Source organism: Monopterus albus, unplaced genomic scaffold, assembly GCF_001952655.1.
Source record: "Monopterus albus unplaced genomic scaffold, M_albus_1.0 scaffold84.1, whole genome shotgun sequence".
In the NCBI taxonomy this organism is placed as follows: domain Eukaryota; kingdom Metazoa; phylum Chordata; class Actinopteri; order Synbranchiformes; family Synbranchidae; genus Monopterus; species Monopterus albus.
This window is the reverse complement of record NW_018127964.1, coordinates 489131-509436: the sequence shown is the minus strand read 5'-3', so window position 1 is coordinate 509436 and position 20306 is coordinate 489131. Positions and strand designations below refer to the sequence as shown.

Below are 20306 nucleotides of genomic sequence, written 5' to 3'. Positions count from 1 at the left end.
TAGAAGCATAGGGAGAGAGAGGAGAGGGAAGAGGAGGAGAGGAGAGGAGAGTAGGAGGGGAGGGGAAAGAAACTCAGAGCATCATGGGGCCCCCAGCAGCCTAGGCCTATAGCAGCATAACTAAGGGAGGGCTCAGGGTCACCTGATCCAGCCCTAACTATAAGCTTTATCAAAAAGGAACGTCTTAAGTCTAATCTTAAAGGTAGAGAGGGTGTCCGCCTCCCGAACTGAGACTGGGAGTTGGTTCCATAGGAGAGGAGCTTGATAGCTAAAGGCTCTGCCTCCCATTCTGCTTCTGTGGACTCTAGGAACCACAAGTAAACCTGCACTCTGAGAGCGAAGTGCTCTGTTAGGATGATAAGGCTCTACGAGGTCTTTAAGATATGATGGAGCCTTGTCATTAAGGGCTTTGTATGTTAGGAGAAGGATTTTAAATTCTATTCTGAATTTTACAGGGAGCCAGTGGAGAGAAGCTAATATGGGAGAGATATGATCTCTCTTGCTAGTTCCTGTCAGTACTCTGGCTGCAGCATTTTGGATTAACTGGAGGCTTTTTAGGAAACTGTAGTTACAGTAGTCCAGCCTGGAAGTAACAAATGCATGGACCAGTTTTTCAGCATCACTTTGAGACAGGATGCTCCTGATTTTTGCAATATTGCGCAGGTGAAAGAAGGCAGATCTAGAGGCTTGGTTTATGTGTGATTTAAAGGACATATTCTGATCAAAGATGACTCCAAGGTTCCTCACAGTAGTACTGGAGGAAAGAGCTATGTCAATTAAAGTAACTATATGATTAGACAGCAGATTTCTAAGGTTTTCAGGCCCAAGCACAATAACTTCGGTTTTGTCAGAGTTTAGAAGTAAGAAGTTGCAGGTCATCCAGGCCTTTATGTCTTTAAGACATGCTTGAAGTTTGACCAGCTGACCTGATTCATTTGGCTTCATAGATAAATATAGCTGAGTATCATCTGCATAGCAATGGAAATTTATGTTGTGCTTCCTGATAATATTGCCTAAAGGGAGCATGTATAAAGTGAAGAGATTGGACCTAACACAGAGCCCTGTGGAACGTTGTGACTAACTTCAGTTTGTGTGGAACATTTGTCATTGACATGAACAAATTGAAATCTTTCTGATAAATAAGATTTGAACCAACTTAGCGCAGTTCCTTTAATCCCAATAACATGTTCAAGTCTCTGCAGTAAGATGCTGTGATCAGTGGTGTCAAAAGCAGCACTGAGATCTAAGAGGACAAGTATGGAGACAAGTCCTTTGTCCGAGGCTAGGAGAAGATCATTGGTGACTTTCACCAATGTGGTTTCTGTACTATGATGGACTCTAAATCCTGACTGAAAATCCTCAAACAAATCATTCTTGTGCAAGTGGTCACATAACTGCTTAGCAACAGCTTTTTCAAGGATTTTGGAAATAAATGGGAGATTGGATATTGGTCTATAATTAGCTAGGACACCTGGGTCAAGAGTAGGCTTTTTGAGTAGAGGTTTAATTAATAGTCAATTAAAAAAAATAAAACTCTGAAATATGCTCATCACAGTAGCCTAGACCACAGAGTATGTGTATGTTTTGTGCAAGCAACAGTTCCAGCACCGTTTTTTTTATTTATTATAATGTAATATTAACTCTCACTTTTGAGAACCTGGACTCATCAAATGTTTTGTCATTTTTACTTGAAAGTGTTATTTATTGATTGATTGTATAACTATTCAGTGATCAGCTTTCTTTAATCAACTAATCAAACAAGAATATTTAAATACGCTGAATAATAGAAACAGTCTGTAGTAAAGGAAAACATGAAAAATGAAGTCAAGTTTCGGTTTCATAGCCTTCAACGTAAACAGACAACCTCAACCACAGGTTCACAAACTCAGTGAAGTCTACAGTCTCTGCTGTGGAAACTGTTGGACTGATTTAATGAGAAAGAGCGATGATAGAGCAGCAGCTCATATCAACGCGCCTTGTTTTTCTTTTCCTTTGATTTACTCACTTAAATTTAAATATCATGAAATGGAATCTATGTTGGAAATCTGAGAAAAAGGAGGATGGACATAAAATTCTATACAGTAATCTGTCTTTTGCAGAAAAACCTGTAAAAATAAGGGACACTATAAAGGAAGAGAATGAGTAAGACAATATATACCAAACAAAGAATTAAATAAACAGCACTTGGAGTGCAAAGCTCAGTCAAGGCAGCTCACTGTATCCATAATGCCATTACACCTAAAGTAAAAGCAATATTCTCATGATAGTTTGGGCCACATAATATGATTTTATGACCAAGAAAACCTACCTCTAGCATTTGGAATCATAATGATATCTATTAGTTTGAACATTATTCAAGATACAGTGCCTTGCAAAAGTATTCATACCCCTTGAATTTTTCCACATTTTGTCACATTACAACCACAAACTTAAATGCATTTTATTGGGATTTTATGTGATAGACCAACACAAAGTATTGCATAATTGTGAAGTGGAAGGAAAATGATACGTGGTGTTCAAGATTTTTTAAAATAAAAATCTGAAAAGTGTGGCGTATTCAGCCCCTTTGAGTCAATACTTTGTCGAATCACCTTTCGCTGCAATTAATAGCTGCAAGTCTTTTGGGGTACGTCTCTACCAGCTTTGCACATCTATAGACTGCAATTTTTGCCCATTCTTCTTTGCAAAGTAGCTCCAGTTCAGTCAGATTGGGTGGAGAGCGTCTGTGAACAGCAGTTTACAAGTCTTGCCACAGATTCTCAATAGGATTTAGGTCTGGACTTTGACTGGGCCATTTTAACACATGAATATGCTTTGATCTTAACCATTCCATTGTAGCTCTGGCTGGAAAATGTGTTAAAGAAGCAACACCATGTCAGGACTGTGGGTACTGCCACATCCAGATAAATCTTCCTGAATATGTCAATGAAAGCTCACCTGTTGCCGTGTCATTTGGGAGAAAATGCTGTTTCATTTTCCCAAAACATCCAGTGATGTTGTGAACTGAAATGAACAGATAGACAAAAATGTGTTGTCCATTTATTAGGATATGTTAACCAGGTTGTGTTATATTTGAAGCATTCATTAGTCCCGGATAGCCTTGACTGTCACAGTCTTGAGATGATAGCTTAATATATAACCTACTGATTATTTCAATATATGCCCTTTTGTTCATTCAGGCTCAAGCAGACATTGTGAATCTTAACCATATTCCAAAATGTTTTTAATCATTTGTTCATTTAAATTGGGTCATGCATCGAGTTTTCAACTCCCACTTCTCATATTGATTCAGACATTTCATTAGAGTCAATTTCAAAAGCTCAAATGCAAAGAAAATAACATTTGTTTTTCAGAACTGCAAATTATTTGTCCCTGTAGGTCCAATTAGCGCTGTGGCTTTGGTTTAATTTAAAATAGATACTAAGGTCTCACATTTGAAATATCACAGTGAGAGACCACGGGCAGTTCATGTATATCGTATATAGGATGGTTGTATATTTTGATGTCCAAAAAGAATAAAATATACAGTATATAATGTAATATTCAGGATTGTTTGGAGCATCTCAGTTTAGTATATGAATATACATGTGACATTAGCTGTGGGTTGTTGGATGTCACTGCTTGGTTGCTGCTGATAATCTTTCACATAATTGAACTAAATTAACAGTGAGGTACTTTATTGCCACTTTAGGAGTCTGTTGTGTGGGTTAGGGTTAACACACAAACCACCCTCTGGGCCACACTTAAGACATGCAACATGGTAAAAACATAAAATAGAAAAAGTTCCATCAAATACACACTCAGCTGCCAGTTTATTAGGTACAACAACTAAAACTAATGCAGTCTAATATAACAGCCCTGCAATAAATCTTGCCTTCATAAAGGTGATAATATTTAGTAAATGTAATGTAATGTAAAGTTTTTTTTTTTGATTCAACTACATAGAGAAAATGTGCTGAATACTGTATGATGATTTCTTCTTAACATAAAGAACTCAGAAACCTTGGCTTTCATATTTAACTTCTATTAAAAATTAGGGATTACATGACTCTTTATAGTTGACAAATAGAACTGTGATCTTGGCTTTTTTAACTTCTTTATATTGAATAAAAACACATCATACTCAGTGTACAAAATATAAGGCATATAGAGTAGAAGGTTAATAAAGAGATCTCATATAATTGAACCACACAAAACATATATAGGCAGTTTGAAAAAGTAGAATGCAAATACAGCAAAAATCAAGAGCATCAACGTGTGTATATGTATGTGTGTGTGTGTGTGTGTGTGTGTGTGTGTGTTTTCCTGCTGTGTTGCCACATGCAGAGGTATAAAGTGTGGATGATAAGGAGGGTGTTGCTGCAGTGATTTAGAGACCCTGCTAGGCCAGATGATAAAAAGGCCCCATGGAGCCTGTAAAGGAGGGAAAGACACAAACAAAAACATAGCAACAGTAAACACTCATCAGGCTCCTCTAGTTTGGTGTAAATGTGCCCCACTTTACTACCTACGGAGAAAGATGGTGTCTGAAGTCACTTTTCTGTCTCCTGTTTTCCTCACTCTTAAAAGAAACTGTCTTTACCTCAAAGTTGTGAAAGAAGAATCAATGTCCCTTCCTTCCCCTCCACTCCCACTTCCCCTCTCTCAGTGCCCTGCAGTGTGGTGGTTATTGAGATCACGGTGTGTCTGAGTGGCAGTGATAACCGGTACCCAGGTGCCACTGGCGCACAGCGTTTAATTAATTAATGAGACCGCGGGGTTGGTTTTCTAATTCCACCTAGCCAGCGCCGGGGTGTGGGGGAGATAGCCCCGAAATGTTTAGGTGTGTGTTTTCAGGCAAAGAAAGGAGAGATGTATGTGGGAGTGTGTGCATGTTGTGGGTGTATATCTATTTTGTTGGCAGTTTGGGAACTGGTTTCCTTGTTAGTTGAATATTAAGTATGTATGGAATATTTTTACTCTGACTTTTAATCCTGCCTTATGATTGCAAGTTAATCATGGGCTAAATGAAACTGATGATGAGAGAAAAACAGTCAGTGTTAATATATCAGTTTGAAGTCTTCCTCCTCCTGTACACTAACCAGGTCATGGACTTACTGCCCTGTGAGCAGAGAAATGTACATGGAATCTAAGTATAAAGGAAGAATATGCTGCTGTTTAGGGATGTGTGTTATGCTTGGTAGCTAGTGAATTTTCCACCAAGAATCAACAAGGTTTTATGATTATCATATGTATTATTAATCTGATTCTGAAAAGTAACTAGTAACTAAAGTTCTAAAATAAATGTAATTTGACAATGAAATGTAGTGAAGTCAAAGAACGCTGCCCAACCAAATTAAAAGTGCACCTGTACAATTATATGCACTTCAATGCAGCACTTCCACCTTAACATCTGTGTTTATGAAGCTCAAAATCTTTCCGTTTTTGGTGAAATTGTCATAACTGTATAAATTCAATGATATGTTTATTATTGAGGTCATAGTTAAAGGTGGTGTTGTACTGGACTACATCATATTTAGAGGTGTCTATATTTTTGTCCTCCCCAGCTACATAGAAGGTTTACCTTTGAATTGCATTAATATACCAAAAGGTTAACTGACAATTTATCACAAACTGGTCTGCCAAAATTAAACATAACACATAGGCATCACTGTTCTCTACAACGCTTTGTTCCCTAAACATTTTAGTTGACCCTCCATTCATCAGCCTGATGTCTGAGGTTGTTTCTGTTTTCTTTAGATCATCAATTACTCATGCAAAAATATATAAATCACAGTGAATTTTAGGCAGGCCTACACAAAACAACAGCTATCTTTTAAAAACAGTATTTACAACATAGAGAATTTTCTCTATGGCTTAAAAGGTCAATGAGAACAAAATAACTGACGATCAAAGCCATTACAACCACCTTTCAGAGTATTTTACACAGTGCAGTTTCATTTTAGATTCAAAATTTAAAGCCTTATTATTACAATAAAAATTTTGTTGTCCTATCTGATTGCTATCTATAGAAAAATAATATTTAAATACTTAGTCTTCCCTCCCGCTCCAGATATTTCCACTTTTACTGTTAGTGAGAGCAGAGAAAAGAGAAAGATCCCTCTAGGTCATGAATGATAGAATATACTTAAACAGTAGAAAATCTGCATTTGTATTCACAGCTCATCTTTAAGAGCTGTTTTCCATGGTACATGTTAGCAAATTATGTATTTCACACTTTACTGCTTCCATAAACTATTCAAATATATTGGCTTGCACCTCATAAATGTTAACACTGCAACTCTCGGCAAACAGTCTTTGGTGCCGATATCACAGAGGAAAGGGATGATTTACTAAAGCTACATAAACTCTTCTCTCTGTGGGGAGTCACAATAAAACTTCTATAATCTGTGATAGTAGAATATTATAGATAGCCTCTATAAAAATAGCTTTATGGTACAGGAAAGAGAAGCATTATGACCTGTTCTACCCTGTGTATTATGTTACATTAAAGATAAACGAGTCCATAGATTTCATACATCAGATGGCGTCTAATTCACAGTGGCTTTGACAGTTCGATTGTCCACCAGGAGTGATGGTCTACAGTCAGAGAAGAGTCACAAGATTGGACTTAGAAAAAACAAAAGAAGTAGGTTGCACATTCTGTTTCGAATCACTAGCACATGACCAGGTGATAAGATTAAATAGTCATTAAAGCTTCAACAAAAGCAGCGGTGTCCCTCTTACTGTGAATGTTTCTTCTAAACTGAGACTGCACACAGTTGTGGTTTTTCTACACTCGAATGCCAGGTACTTTACTGCCTCATCTACAACTAAAATATCTGAGCGTAACTGAAAGGTTTGATTGTGCATCAGTTATTATTGCACAGTTTGAAAATAAAAAGCACGACTTCGGTGTGTATTCTCTCCCAGCTCAAGACAGCCCTGTAGCGTTTGGTACGCCAAAATGCTGTTTAGTAGTGAAGATAATGTCTGTGTTGGTATGGGTGTTTAAGCCAAGCCACTTACACACCAAGCAAACTACTTTCCCATATATAAAGAATAAAGAGGAGAGACACATTAGTAAGTGAACAACAGGGAGGAGCAGTGATTTCACTGTCTTTTTGCCAAAGACTAGTTTGATGGACAGATAAACAGTTCATCATGAAATAGTTAGAACTGCCAGTTTGACATTTCTGTTTGTGTATAAAATACAGAAATGCAAAATTATGTAGTAGTTATTGAGCTTTAGACTGCTGGTGATGGTGTTTTCTAAACTGCAGACAGAGCCATACTAGCGTCTTCCACCTGCTTCCAGTCTTTGTGCTACATCTCGACTAAATCGTTGCTCCTCTCTCAGCTTTGTTCAGTGATGTTGTGCCCGCTGACTTAAGCAATCGACTTATCAGACTTTTGAAGGTGGAACAATGGGGACATCATCATCATCTGATGTAGCTTGTTAAATATACTCTATGTCTCATTCATGTCGTATTGCTCAGGCTTTAACTACAATTCAACGACACCACTTGTGTCAGTCTCCAAAATGTAATTCTGAGTTAGACATAGTAGAAATAGTGGAAATTTCCACTTAGTCACCATTACCTGCAGTTTCATCAAAATAAAGCCAAGTAATAATACTAATACAAGCGATTTAGCTAATTTACAACATTACACATTTTGGATCTGTTTCACTTGATATCAAACTGTTACAAATACAGTATGCTTCAAAACAAAACTCCTAACTATCAAAAAGAAAGCAAACTTAGTCCCCACAGTGTTGTTGCTGAATATCCTTCAGTACAATATCATTACTGATAGAGGTGAACCATCAGTCAGGTGAATTTAGAAATTGCATTATTAACTATCTGCTTTAACTCACCTGCTGTGCTAAATTTATGTCCCTGATAAGCCCACATCTAAACACATAGATATCCTGGCTCCCTGGTTGTTCTTCCTGGAGCAGCAGGGAGATGCAAAGGAGAAGGAGGAGGAGGAGAGGGAAGAGAAAGGAAGAGGCAACAGGAGAACAGGCCTCCCAGTGAACTTGGCTCGCTTCCAGCTCTCGTTCAGCCAGTAATCAGCTGTGAGTCAGTCATACTGGCGTTAAATAAACACATTAACATTTGAGCACACATTACACAGGCACTCACACATGCTCATCACATTAAATACACACACACACACACACAACTAGACACAGTTAACCTGCTTGGGTGTTTCTGATTTTTATTTTTCACCCACATAAGCGAGGAGTGTTTGTGGCCTGAGGGTGCGTTTGGGGTTGGAACTGGTGGGCACTGACTTAGGGCAAGCACACTAAGTGGTCTTTAATGATGAGGGTGAAGGACTGTGTTACATTTGTTGGGTGTGTGTGTAGCCAAATGGAAAGAGGGAGGTTGAACTTGATACATCCTGATCAAGGGGCACCATCGCCCACCACAGCGCTGCACAGGAGAAGCTGAGCGGACCCTACACAGCTGGGGAGGATAACCTCCAGTGATTAGACTCACCAGGGTGAATGTCAATCACGCTGTCTGCCGGGATGTGTGTGTGTTTATGTGAGACAATGCTCCTCAATTGTTGCAAGTATGCTTTATGTACAACTAAGCATTCTTAGTGTGTGTATGTGTGCGCATGTGTGTGTGCCCAGTGCCCAATGATGGCCTGTTAGATTGAGCTGTCAGTCGGCAGGCAGCGGATGAAGATTAATGGAGCGTGCAAACAATAAGAGGCTGGCAATGATCATAAATATGCTAATGGCCATTATCAATACACACTCACTGACATGTATGAGTGTGTGTGTGTGTGTGTGTTTGTGTGTGTGTACATACAGTATTCATGCAAAAATTTGGGATAGAAGGTGATTCAGGTTACTGAGTTAAAATCGTTCTCCCTCCCCTCGGGATACACACCAAAAAGCCAAGCACACACACACACACATACACACACATTTTAAGATTGGCAGCGTGTTGGCTGACAGATAGACGGGAGAGATGGGTGTCCCATGCGTTATGTTTGGGTTGTGGGCTACAAGAGGAAGGAGACGAGGGCTCATTGAGTAGGTGACATGATTGGTGTCACATTAAAATGTGTTTATTTAGTGTTTGTGCTGGTGTGTAGGTGTGTGAGAAGGGCAGCGATAGTGATGATGTCTGTGCCAAGCCTCTGATTAAGACTACACGTTCGGCTAATGGCACAATGAGAGTCTGATTAAGAGAGGAATAGAGGGTAAAAAAATGAGAGCAGAGGGAGATAAAAGGGATAGATAGACAGATCTATTCACTAAACTGATGATGGGGCTCTTTGTTGTCTCAGCCCATTCTATGGTTCTCTAGGGTCCTTCCTGTGTCTGCAGCATACACTCATTTTTTAAATGAAAAGCCTCTTTCTTTATCTCTCTCTGCCTTCCCCTCCTTTCTTTTTCTCTCCCTCGCCACCCATCTGGGTCACACGGCACAAAAGAGCAGAACAGGGGCCCTGAACTGAAACCTGGTTGTCCACTTCATCACCAGAAAACACATTCTTAACCTCCTTCTATCTACTTTTCATCTCCAGTCGCCTCCTCTCGCACCTTCTACCCACTCTTCTCTGCCCTGCTAAGGTCTGTAGAGTCCACTGGGAAATGTTGGGGGCTGCCTAACTGCCCTTGTTCTTTAGACACATATGCACTCCTGTAGTCACAGACACACACATTATCCTTCCAATCCTGATAGAGGGTGTAATTTGTATGTAGCAGGGTAGCGATGGATGGAGTGTGTAAAGTAGAAATAGGGAAGTGGTGATGATTGGGGTTAATGAGCTCACAGGGGACGTTGGGGCAGAGGAGGCTGGCCAATGGCAGGGCTGGCTCGCATATACCTCTCTGGAGTGTCCCTGCTGAGCTGAGGGCCCTTGTGTCCCTGTGGGAATTTGTTTGTGTAGCTCCTGTTTGAAAACCCAACAGTCCCTGTGGTCATAAACTCAGTCTGCTGAGCTGGTTGTTATTTCACTCCTTGGACAGGGGTAGTTAAGCATTTAGATGTCGAATCACATTGTTCATTAAGTCAAGGTCACTGCTAACTGGTAGGACACAGAGGGACTTGGTTGTTTTCAGTGTTATTGAACAAAATACTCTGCTCTTAGAAGCTGAGCAGAGCAAACTCATAGAAGCACAGTGATGATCGCTAGCACTGCATCAGTGGGCAGTGTGGGTGTGTGCGAACAGGTGTGTGTGACAGTGTGTCATTCTGTGTGTCTCATTACCATTCATCGTGTGTCAGTGTTGTCCAGGAGGCTGAGCCTCCGCGCGGTGCTCCAGGGTAGAGTTATAGATTACTGGTTGGAGCTGGAGCAGGCAGGGGGCCAGGGGAGTCGCTGGAGCCCAGACCTGAGAACTGTAGGCTGGGCACGGCTCTCAGCTCATCAGCCTATCTCTAGAGTCTACGGAGCTTAACCTGGAGCAAGGCTCTGATTAACCAGACTAATGACGGTGCAGCCCCTAGCTCCCAAAGCCCAACACCATAATCACTGCTGAAGGCCCTGGCTAGTCGGCATGTCTATATAGAGAGGACAGTGTCACAGCTTAATGGATAAGTCTACTGACAACAAGCATTATAAATCAGCTGTCAATATGAGCTGTGAGAACCACTTACGTGGCAGGGGACCAATGTATGAGAGGCTGAAATTAGATCAAATGTATTCAAAGCTTAAATATTTTTTCTGTTTGTCGACTGTACTGTGGATGTAATTGAGCATGTGCGTGTTTGTGTGTGTCACCACTTTTGGAGGTGTTTAACGAGTGTTGATGGATGTCTCATCTGTGTCTTCTTATCTCTAAAGCAAACATTTTATCAGTACAGTGGAACATTTCAGCTGCTGGTACACACAGAGACCACAGCAGATAAACTGCATGAACCAAGCAAGGTATGCAAATAAGACAAAGGTGGACACACGTTTGTTCATATCCCCCTGTCACAGACAGCTACCCAATAATAAACATAGTGTTGTAGGGATGTGTATGTGTTTAGTGTCCTCGTGGGTGTGAAGGTGGGAGGGTTGAGCTGGAGGTGTGTTTGCTGTGCTGACAGAAGAACATGCCAATAGTGTCCTCTGTGAGTGAAGTCATTTCTGACATCTCCTAAATTAAGCCCTGGGGGTGGTGGACAGTAGATCACAGACCTGCTTTATGACTGTTAGTGTGTGTGAGACAGAGGCAATATGTTGGCGTTATAAGCAAAGCTGAGTCAATAAGTGATCTAGCTGTTCAACAGAGAATGATTTGGGAGGTATCCACTGTAAAGATGTTAGAATCAGAAAAAACTTACAGGTTTACATTTGCAGCTTTAAGAGGGAATAAAAAGATACTTCTACAAATAGTGTAAGGAATGAGTGAAAAGAGTAGTAATAAAGTTAATGTATAGAGTTATTATAAAAGCTTGAGCAGAGGAGTAGGTGTAATATTTTTACTTATTTTAAACAAAGTGCAGATGTGGAATAAAAAAATAAGACTAGAGTCATTATATATGTTTCTTATTGCCAGCAAATTCCATGAAAAGACCAAAATCAACAATAGTTTGTTTCACAGAATTTCATTTGATCCTTAAAAATGGGTTCAAAATATTTTCATTGTTAAACAAAGGCTCAGTAATTTCCCAAGTTGGGTATTATAGCTTTCAGTGAAAGTTTCTCAAAGAGAGGTAAAAAGTATATTTGTTGGGGGCTATTCATGAACACACATTTGTCACACTAGTGAGCATTTACAGAGCTGAGAACAGAGTATATAGGATAGCACCATGTGATAGAGGGGTATGACTGTGATATTTGAATCACAGCTAAAAGTCGATTCTTTTTGAAAGTTAAATACCTGGTGATCTTTAATAAACCCTGTCATTTAACAATCTTTTCTACAGTTTTGGAGGTGTTTTCAGAATCACCATGGCTCTTCTAATCATCTATATTTAGATAATCTGTACAATAAAATGTTAACCCAAGTTGCAACTGTCCAGGTAGTCAGAAATGATATATGATATTCTAGATGAGGATTTTGGAAATACTGGAAATAATCAGTGATGAGTGTTAAGTGATCTATTGTCAGTAAATGTTATGCCCCCCCTCAGTAAAACAGACACTTAGCTCGGTGACTTGAATTTGATGGTGATACATGAAAGGAAAATCTGGCATTAGATTTGGGTTTGACTCAGATACAAACTATGGTGTCTGTGTTCATGCTGAAGAAACAATATGTCACTCCTGAAGATGTCATTTATGTGTTTTGGACACCAAGTTCTATGGCACAGAGGAATAAGCTATATCAGGCTTTGGCAACACAAACAACTTAGTCATATCACTGCACTGCTGCCTTTAGTCCCTTCATTGGAACAAAAATGTAGATTGTTATCAGGCTTATCCTTTAAGGAGACAGAGGAGAGAAGACGCAGCGGCAGAGATATGAGTATGCAAGGCATGTGTTCAACTGGCCAGTTTTTATCAGTCTACTGTTATTGACTGACAGCTCTGACTAAGCCGGCCACTCGCCTATGATCCCCCATAATATTCAGGGCTTACCTTGTGTGTCCAGATGCATAGCTGTGTGTGTCTGCATGTGCACAGGGCATACATTTTTTTGTTAGTGTGTGTGTGTATGTGTTTAGTTCTGCCTGTACAAGTGCTGGTTGATGGCTAAGCAAAAGACAGATCCCGGCATTCACTCATAGCAGCTGTGTTTCTGAATGGATCCAGCTGCCATTGTTCTCCTGTCACTCGTCTCTCAGGCCCAGGAGACACATCACTGACATTTACCAGGCTCCCCATCCCCCCACCTGCCTCACCTTCTCCCCATTGCTCCTCTCCCACCATCCCCTTCCTCTCTCCTGTTTCATTCTCTCTCTCCTATTGGTTCCATCAAGTCCCTCAGTCATTCTCTCTTTCTGTCACTCCACTTGTCTCTATGGTATGAGGTGCAGGGACAGATGTGTGTGTGTGTGTGTGTGTGTGTGTGTGTGTGAGCCAGAGTGAGTGGTTGTGTTAATGAGTGGTCCTTTAAGGCTATTAAGATGAGATTGGTACGCCCAAAGTCCCTCATTACCCAGCAATAATAGGAGGATAAACAAGGAATAATTGGGCAGATAGAGAACAAGCAGAGTGATTGATCAGGCTGATTTGTGTCTACAGAAGGAGATGGTATGAAGAGAGGATGGGTTAAAGGTCACATGCTCAGATGTACACACATGTATGTGCAAATGCATGATACAAAAACAAAGACACACTTTACATGCATTAGTGGATGCTCTTTAGATCTGGACACAGTCCAGTGTGAACCTACAACAATGAACGTGTACATGCAAACACACACACACACACACACACAGACATAGTGGAATATGCCTGAAAAATCACAATGCAAAAGCTGTCGTTATTTAGAGCTTAAGAATTTTATCCGTGTTATAATTTCCTATCAAATTTTGTACAAATATTCATCATGTGTTTGGGATTTTTCAAACCATTTATATTGCTAGGTTATGTTTGTGTGTGTGATTATGAATGTCAGTCATCCCCAACTTTCTAACTGTTGTCTATTTACCCTTTTAGACTGTTTAGTACAGTGTAGCACCAGCATCACCTACAGGATCCAGACATGCACAGCAATGTTTCCCTGCTTTCTTCCTGTCTTCCTCAGCTTCTAAAATTTGGAAATGTCCAAGATTTTCTACACCATTGTTGCTTTTTGACTAAATATAAAGAAAAGATTTAATTAACTTAAATATTATATATTTAATTGGTTTAGGTAATTGAATACATTTAACCAACAACAGTGTTAACCAACAGACTTGCTTTATTCTATAAATAAATACATGTGATAATAAATTAAATATGTTGTCTAGTACTAAATTCATTACACAATTTAATAAGGCACAATATATTTATTTCTAGGGATTAGGGTGTAACTGCCCTCATAATGATTTCTATACAGAATTAGATTCTGTTGCAAACCTAAATTCCTTTGAGATTTTTTGTTAAACTTGCACAACATGTCAGACTTTTAGAGTTATGTTTATACTTCTAAGAGTTTATGGACTGACTCATGGAATATGAAAGTATTCAAGAACTTAGAGACCAGTGATGATCAAGTGTAAAAATATTAATTTCACTGTAATCATTCCTGTCTTCATGAATAACGTTTACAATATTTCAACAAGGGGCACAGGAATCATTTAATCAGTCATGACAGATTCTCTAGATGTCTTCTGTATTTCATAATGAAGCAATACTTACCTGATTTGCCAGGATTACATCCTAAATAAGGCACAAGACCACTGAGGTGACAATTTTTTTTAAAATGTGCAAGTAAAACTTTGCTTATGTACTCCACTATCACTGTGAAAGGAAAATAAAAAAGTTAATGAGACATTTATTGAACCCACATCAGTTTAATATTTGGCTATATACTGCACTGCACAGAAAGTAGTAGTTTTCCCTGCCATGAAGCATAAAAATAGGCTAAAAGTAAAGAAAACAGGAGCCAACCTGTGGACTTATATCCCCATCAAGTGGCAGGAATGTGTACAGCCACTGACTAGGACTGTGAAGATGAAGTAACAGCTGAAGGATGTAAAAGAGAAAAGTCAGATGATGTTTCTGAGCCAAGTTACACTTTTATTTCAGTTGCAACAATGCACATTGACCCTTTCAAACCTTGTAGGCTTCATATTGTGTCTGAATTTAGAAATGCTCTGTACACACTTACCTGTGCAGCAGTGTTCCTAAAGCAGCAACTCAAATTCACAAATTATAGCTGAGCTGAAAATTAATTAATAAATAACACACGGTCAGTGCATACAAGGATGCACAAATTGCATCAGTTTTTAAGAAAATGTAGTCCTATAGATGATGATGCATCAATCGAGAATGACCATTTAGGACACAGGGTCATGTCCTTATTTAATTTGGGAAGTTTCAGGCTGAGGACTATATGTACTGTAGAATGTACTGCTGGTTTCAGTAGTTTCAGCGTTTAGTAGGCTATGAACTACTAATTTGAAAGTTGTTGATATAGGCTATTCTAATTTCTTATTTTTATTCTGGATAGATACATACTGTAGATTATTATAGACTAGGCTACTCCAAATCTGTAATTGCGTGTTAACCTCTGCAAAGCAGATTCTACAGGGCATAATCCCCCATTTGATCGATCCTGATAGCAGCACGTTGCAGCTCCTCATTGGACATCATGGTGACTGATTGCTGAGGGAGAAGAAAGGGAAGCCGGGCGAAACCATTCGTTTGGCCAATTGTGCAAAGATTAACGAGCACTAATAAACATCTGGATTCGGATTTCAGAGAGGATTAGGGGCGTGTATCTGAATTAGATGGTAAGATTACGAATCTCGGTAATTTGGGGTTGAATTAGCCTCTTAATCACACGGTCAACGGCGCTGAAACCCCCCACATCCAAACAGGCAACTGGGATGCGGAGATGATTTCTGTGACGCTGCGATGGATGTCTGCGAAGATAGCGAAATGAAAACTAAAAGAAGGTTTGATGTCAGGTTGGTTTAGTCGTGTTTATTTGGCCTATTTTCATACTGCTGACCATGATTTTGCTGCGGAGGCTCCTGCAGTTCTTGGTGCTGCTGATCCAGATCGGATGGTCGGGGGTCGCGCCAAGCCCCACCGATGAGGGAGCACTCAGGACCGGCCACGGCGAGCACGGAGAACCGGGACACCAGGAGCCGCACAAGGACTCCTACAGCACCTTCGCCTCTGAGTTCCTGGAGTCCAGATATCTCTCCGATGACGGTAAGGCTCTAGTGCAATTTACTAAAGATTGGATTTTGTTTACAGGTCGTTTACATGAGGGCAAACTTAAGACATGCAAGATTAAATAGCGCAGGCCAGAGACAAATACGCAGAAATGGAACATGTGCTGTTTATTTTGCCTTGCATCCAACCTGTCTCCTCCTCACGGGGCCCTTCAGCACCCAGGCCAGCTCCCCGGATGGTAACCCCCTCCCCCCACACACGCACACAGTGCAGATGGCCTCCTCCTAGCTGGCCCTCTCTTTGAGTGTCTTGCAAACAAGCACCGAATGTTTTTTTGTTGCTGGTTTTGCATTTTGCAGGTTATCCGTTCCCCACCGCCCCACCAGTGGACCCCTTCGCCAAGATCAAAGTCAGCGACTGTGGAGTAACCAAAGGCTGCATAAGGTTAGAGACATCTCATGTCAGCTCTCTTGTGGAGTAACCAAAGGCTGCATAAGGTTAGAGACATCTCATGTCAGCTCTCTATCTGAAAACAGAGCTCCAGTGCAGCTCTGTTCCGAGTAACCAAAGGCTGCATAAGGTTAGAAACATCTCATGTCAGCTCTCTATCTGGGGACCCTTTATCCAAGATCCTTCAGAGAGATGGAGCTAAACATGGAAACTCTTCAGTGTTCATCACCTTAGTTTTCTGAAGCCTGGACGAAACTTATTTAAACAGTGCTCTGCTTTGACTCTTTCAGTAGTAGCCTATAATATTCTGAATATTGTGAGCCACTGAGAAAATATATTTGTCTCTGTTCAGATATGGAAAGCCGGGATGTGATGCAGAGACATGTGACTACTTTCTGAGTTATCGTCGCATTGGTACAGACGTGGAGTATGAGATGAGTGCAGACACAGACGGCTGGGTGGCCGTAGGTTTCTCCTCTGACAAGAAAATGGTGAGCAGCTGTGCAAACCCTCAGACTGTTAGGGCTCTGTCAAGATAGTCCAGTGTTTAGTTTGGGAAAGACAACACACATTTATGGTTTGTTATAGCACAAGTAGTTTTATTTTATTTGTTGTGTCAGTTACTGAAAATGCAGTATATGGTCAATGACGTATAATCACACACATGAATTTGATGCAGTGATGCAACTTTTTAAGAGCTTTCAGTCTGTGCAGTTGTTTGTTTTGTCTTTGAAATTGTTAAGCATACTCTAAATATAAACTTTATTCAACATGTAAATATAGATATGTGGGCTATGTAAGAATTTTATAATAAATACAGAATTTGTATATCATATTTTAAAGAAGCAGGTGCCCCAAGATTAAAATGAAGGCTTTCATGTTGATGAGAGGTGTTATAAGAAAAATACAGTATCTCTATTTATGCATAATAATGTCAGTGATTGCTTTTTCTGACTTTCCTCTAACTTTTGTTCTTTACTTTGAAATACCAGATTCTTTTCCTTTGTTGATGCCTATAAAATCCTACAAATTATGCAATCTGAGAAGAAACAATTACCCTTTGACAGTTTAATATAAACTATACTAAAATTGTTTAATTATTCTTAATTACTTATTTGGAATCAAGTGTGAACAGTGACAAAAGTAGTTTTATTTAACTTTCTAAGTCAGTAACAATTTATGGAAATTGAAGGCCGGCCACTTTATCACTATGTATCATTTATTATCTTACATCTACTTCATCATATAGACATGTTTTTATATTGTTATTTAATATTATACTGTCAATTTTAAACTGACAATAAAAAGAAATGACAAGAATCAGCTTTGCTATAACATCCAGCTCAAAGGGAGCTTGGCATCCAGCTAACATGCTGTCCATTGTGACAGTTGTTCAGTTGATATGGAGATTTAGAATGTATCGATATTAAAAGAGGGTTTGTTGGTTATTGTTGTCTAGGTTTCCTACATGAAAACCATGGAAAACTCACACATAACACTTGTACATTATGATCCATTTAAAGAATCTGTGACAATATGTGAAAATATACCTCCAGTTCCTGTGTGACGGTTCTTTGGCAGAAATCACCGGGGTTTACTTGTATGAATAATAATGGTATTGTATTGTATTATTATATTTACACTTCCTTATGTAGCAGCTTAAAATCCTAAAATCCCTTCAGTTGTTGTTGCCTCTTATTTCTGCAGGGAGGAGATGATGTCATGGGCTGTGTCCACGATGATAACGGTCGTGTGCGGATTCATCACTTCTACAATGTTGGCCAATGGGCCAAAGAAATCAAGAGAAACCCAGCAAGAGATGAAGAGGGTATTTTTGAGAACAACCGGGTGACCTGCCGTTTCAAACGGCCACTTTATGTGCCCAGAGAGGAAACACTTGTGGACTTGCACTTGTCATGGTATTACCTGTTTGCATGGGGACCTGCCATACAAGGCGAGTGGTCAAACATTAGCATAAAGGCAACTCTTTTTGTGTTTTTCTGCCTTTAACAACACCTTACATGATCATACCTTTTCCAACAGGTTCTATCACAAGGCATGACATTGACAGTCCTCCAGTCAGCGACCACATGATCAGCATCTATAAGTACGAGGACATCTTCATGCCTTCCACGGCCTACCAGACCTTCAACTCTCCCCTCTGCTTACTGCTCATAGTAGCCCTCACCTTCTACTTACTAATGGGAACACCATAAAGAAGCACAGAATGGAGAAAAGAGGAAAGAGGAGATGAAGCAGCAATAAAACAAGTTGCCATTTTTTTCAGATGCCACATTCAAATGTGCACTTTGCACAGAGAGACTACATTAGATGTATTAAATATAACAGAGAGCATATACTGTGTTCGTTACTCTGAACCTATACAGAGGATCTTGACAAATTATTAGACCTTTATGATAGAGGTATCATGAATTGTTAATAGTACAAGACAAGAGGTCTGATAAAAGAGTAGTGTTATAGTATAAATAAGCCAATTATTTTCAGTATTTTTGATAGCTGCCAAGTATTTAAAAAAGGTGAGTGCACATCCCAATAAATGAATGTCACAAATTTTTGAAAATACTGCATGAACTGGGAATTCTGGGAATGGTTTCAAAACCCCACTGTTCACTGGGGATGAGAAGACAGTGCTTCATGTTGAACCTGGCAAAAACAAAGGTTTTCTGAGGACAAATGAAAACAGACAGCTCGCAGCTTGTGTTTACTCATGTTTACCATGGCTACCATCCTTTGTATAAACAATGGAACAAATTATTTGGTGGTTTGTACTATCAGAATATAGTTTTTAGAATTTTAGGAACTGCCCACAGTATGCATTTACCATAAAAAGATTTTATTGACATTTTCTAATTTTTATGTTTGAGTCATCTCACTTGTCATAATGTCCTTTAAAATGTTTTTCCTCCCTTTCTCAACCACCATGGGTTTATCAGTATTCTGACACTGTGCTCAAGAGACAGAGAAATACAGAAAGAGATTGCTATATTAGTTACTATTGCATACACAAGCAATATCACAGAACATTTTGCTTGGACATAGACTGTTTTACCCCTGGATGTTAATTTAGTCTGTATAAAAATTGATGCATATGTTAAAATGTCTGTATATAATCAATTAACATTTAAAGGAAATAAAATGCAGTATATACAAGAAAATACAGATCTTGCTGTGTGTGAGCAGACAGCTCTGTCAAACAGTATAAAACCACTGGGCATAAAAATAGAAATAATTATATCCCAGGTTGTAGCTACTATTGAGTACACTGACATCATATCCCTGGTATTTGAGAGTACCTGTTACTATGTGTAACTTTAAACAAGTACATTACGTGGCTATTTGGATTTAATGCTTAAAATAATAGTAACCAACAACAATAAGAAGAAATTGTGAGGAGTACCCGTAAATAATAAACCCAACAACAAACAAACCAGCAAAATAAAATTAAATAATATTTTGAATAATATGAACTAAAAATGAAGAATGTTCTTCTTCTTTCGGCTGTTCCCATTAGGGGTCGCCACAGCAAATCATCTGTTTCCACCTAACTCTATCCTCAGCATCCTCTACTCTCACCCCAGTTAACTTCATGTCCTCTTTTAGCACATCCATATATCTCCTCTTTAGCCTTCCTCTTGACCTCTTGCCTGGCAGCTCCATCTCCAACATCCTTCTACCAATATAACCACTATCCCTCCTCTGCACATGTCCAAACCATCTCAATCTGGCCTCTCTGACCTTGTCCCCAAAACAGCTGACCTGAGCTGTCCCTCTGATGTGCTCATTCCTAATCCTGTCCATCCTGGTCACTCCTAAAGAGAACCTCAACATCCTCATCTCTGCTACCTCCATCTCTGCCTCTTGTCTTTTCCTCACTGCTACAGTCTCTAACCCATACAGCATAGCTGGTCTCACTACTGTCTTGTACACCTTTCCTTTGATTCTTGCTGACACTCTTCTGTCACACAACACTCCTGACACCTTTCTCCACCCACTCCAACCACTCGCCTCTTCACCTCTTTCCTACACGCCCCATCACACTGGACTGTTGACCCCAAATACTTAAACTCCTGCACCTTCTTGACCTCAGCCCCATCTAACCTCACTGTTCCACTTCCCTC

At 39.6% G+C, this 20306-nt stretch overlaps 1 protein-coding gene across 1 annotated transcript; it reads left to right on the top strand.

Annotated features, from left to right (window-relative positions):
- The first annotated feature begins 15195 nt into the window (after nt 1-15195).
- frrs1l (ferric-chelate reductase 1-like) lies at nt 15196-19284 on the top strand. The gene is made up of 5 exons (XM_020607126.1): nt 15196-15753; nt 16077-16161; nt 16520-16658; nt 17875-18121; nt 18211-19284. The coding sequence occupies exons 1-5, from the start codon at nt 15549-15551 to the stop codon at nt 18381-18383; spliced, it is 849 nt and encodes a 282-aa protein (XP_020462782.1). The 5' UTR covers nt 15196-15548; the 3' UTR covers nt 18384-19284.
- Nucleotides 19285-20306: the final 1022 nt, after the last annotated feature.

Excerpts from the sequence above, each read along its gene's own strand:
- frrs1l (XM_020607126.1), top strand. The coding sequence starts at position 15,549 with ATGATTTTGCTGCGGAGGCTCCTGCAGTTCTTGGTGCTGCTGATCCAG. Across the intron at positions 16,162-16,519 it reads GTAACCAAAGGCTGCATAAG|ATATGGAAAGCCGGGATGTG; the intron begins GTTAGAGACATC and ends GTCTCTGTTCAG. Across the intron at positions 18,122-18,210 it reads ATGGGGACCTGCCATACAAG|GTTCTATCACAAGGCATGAC; the intron begins GCGAGTGGTCAA and ends CTTTTCCAACAG.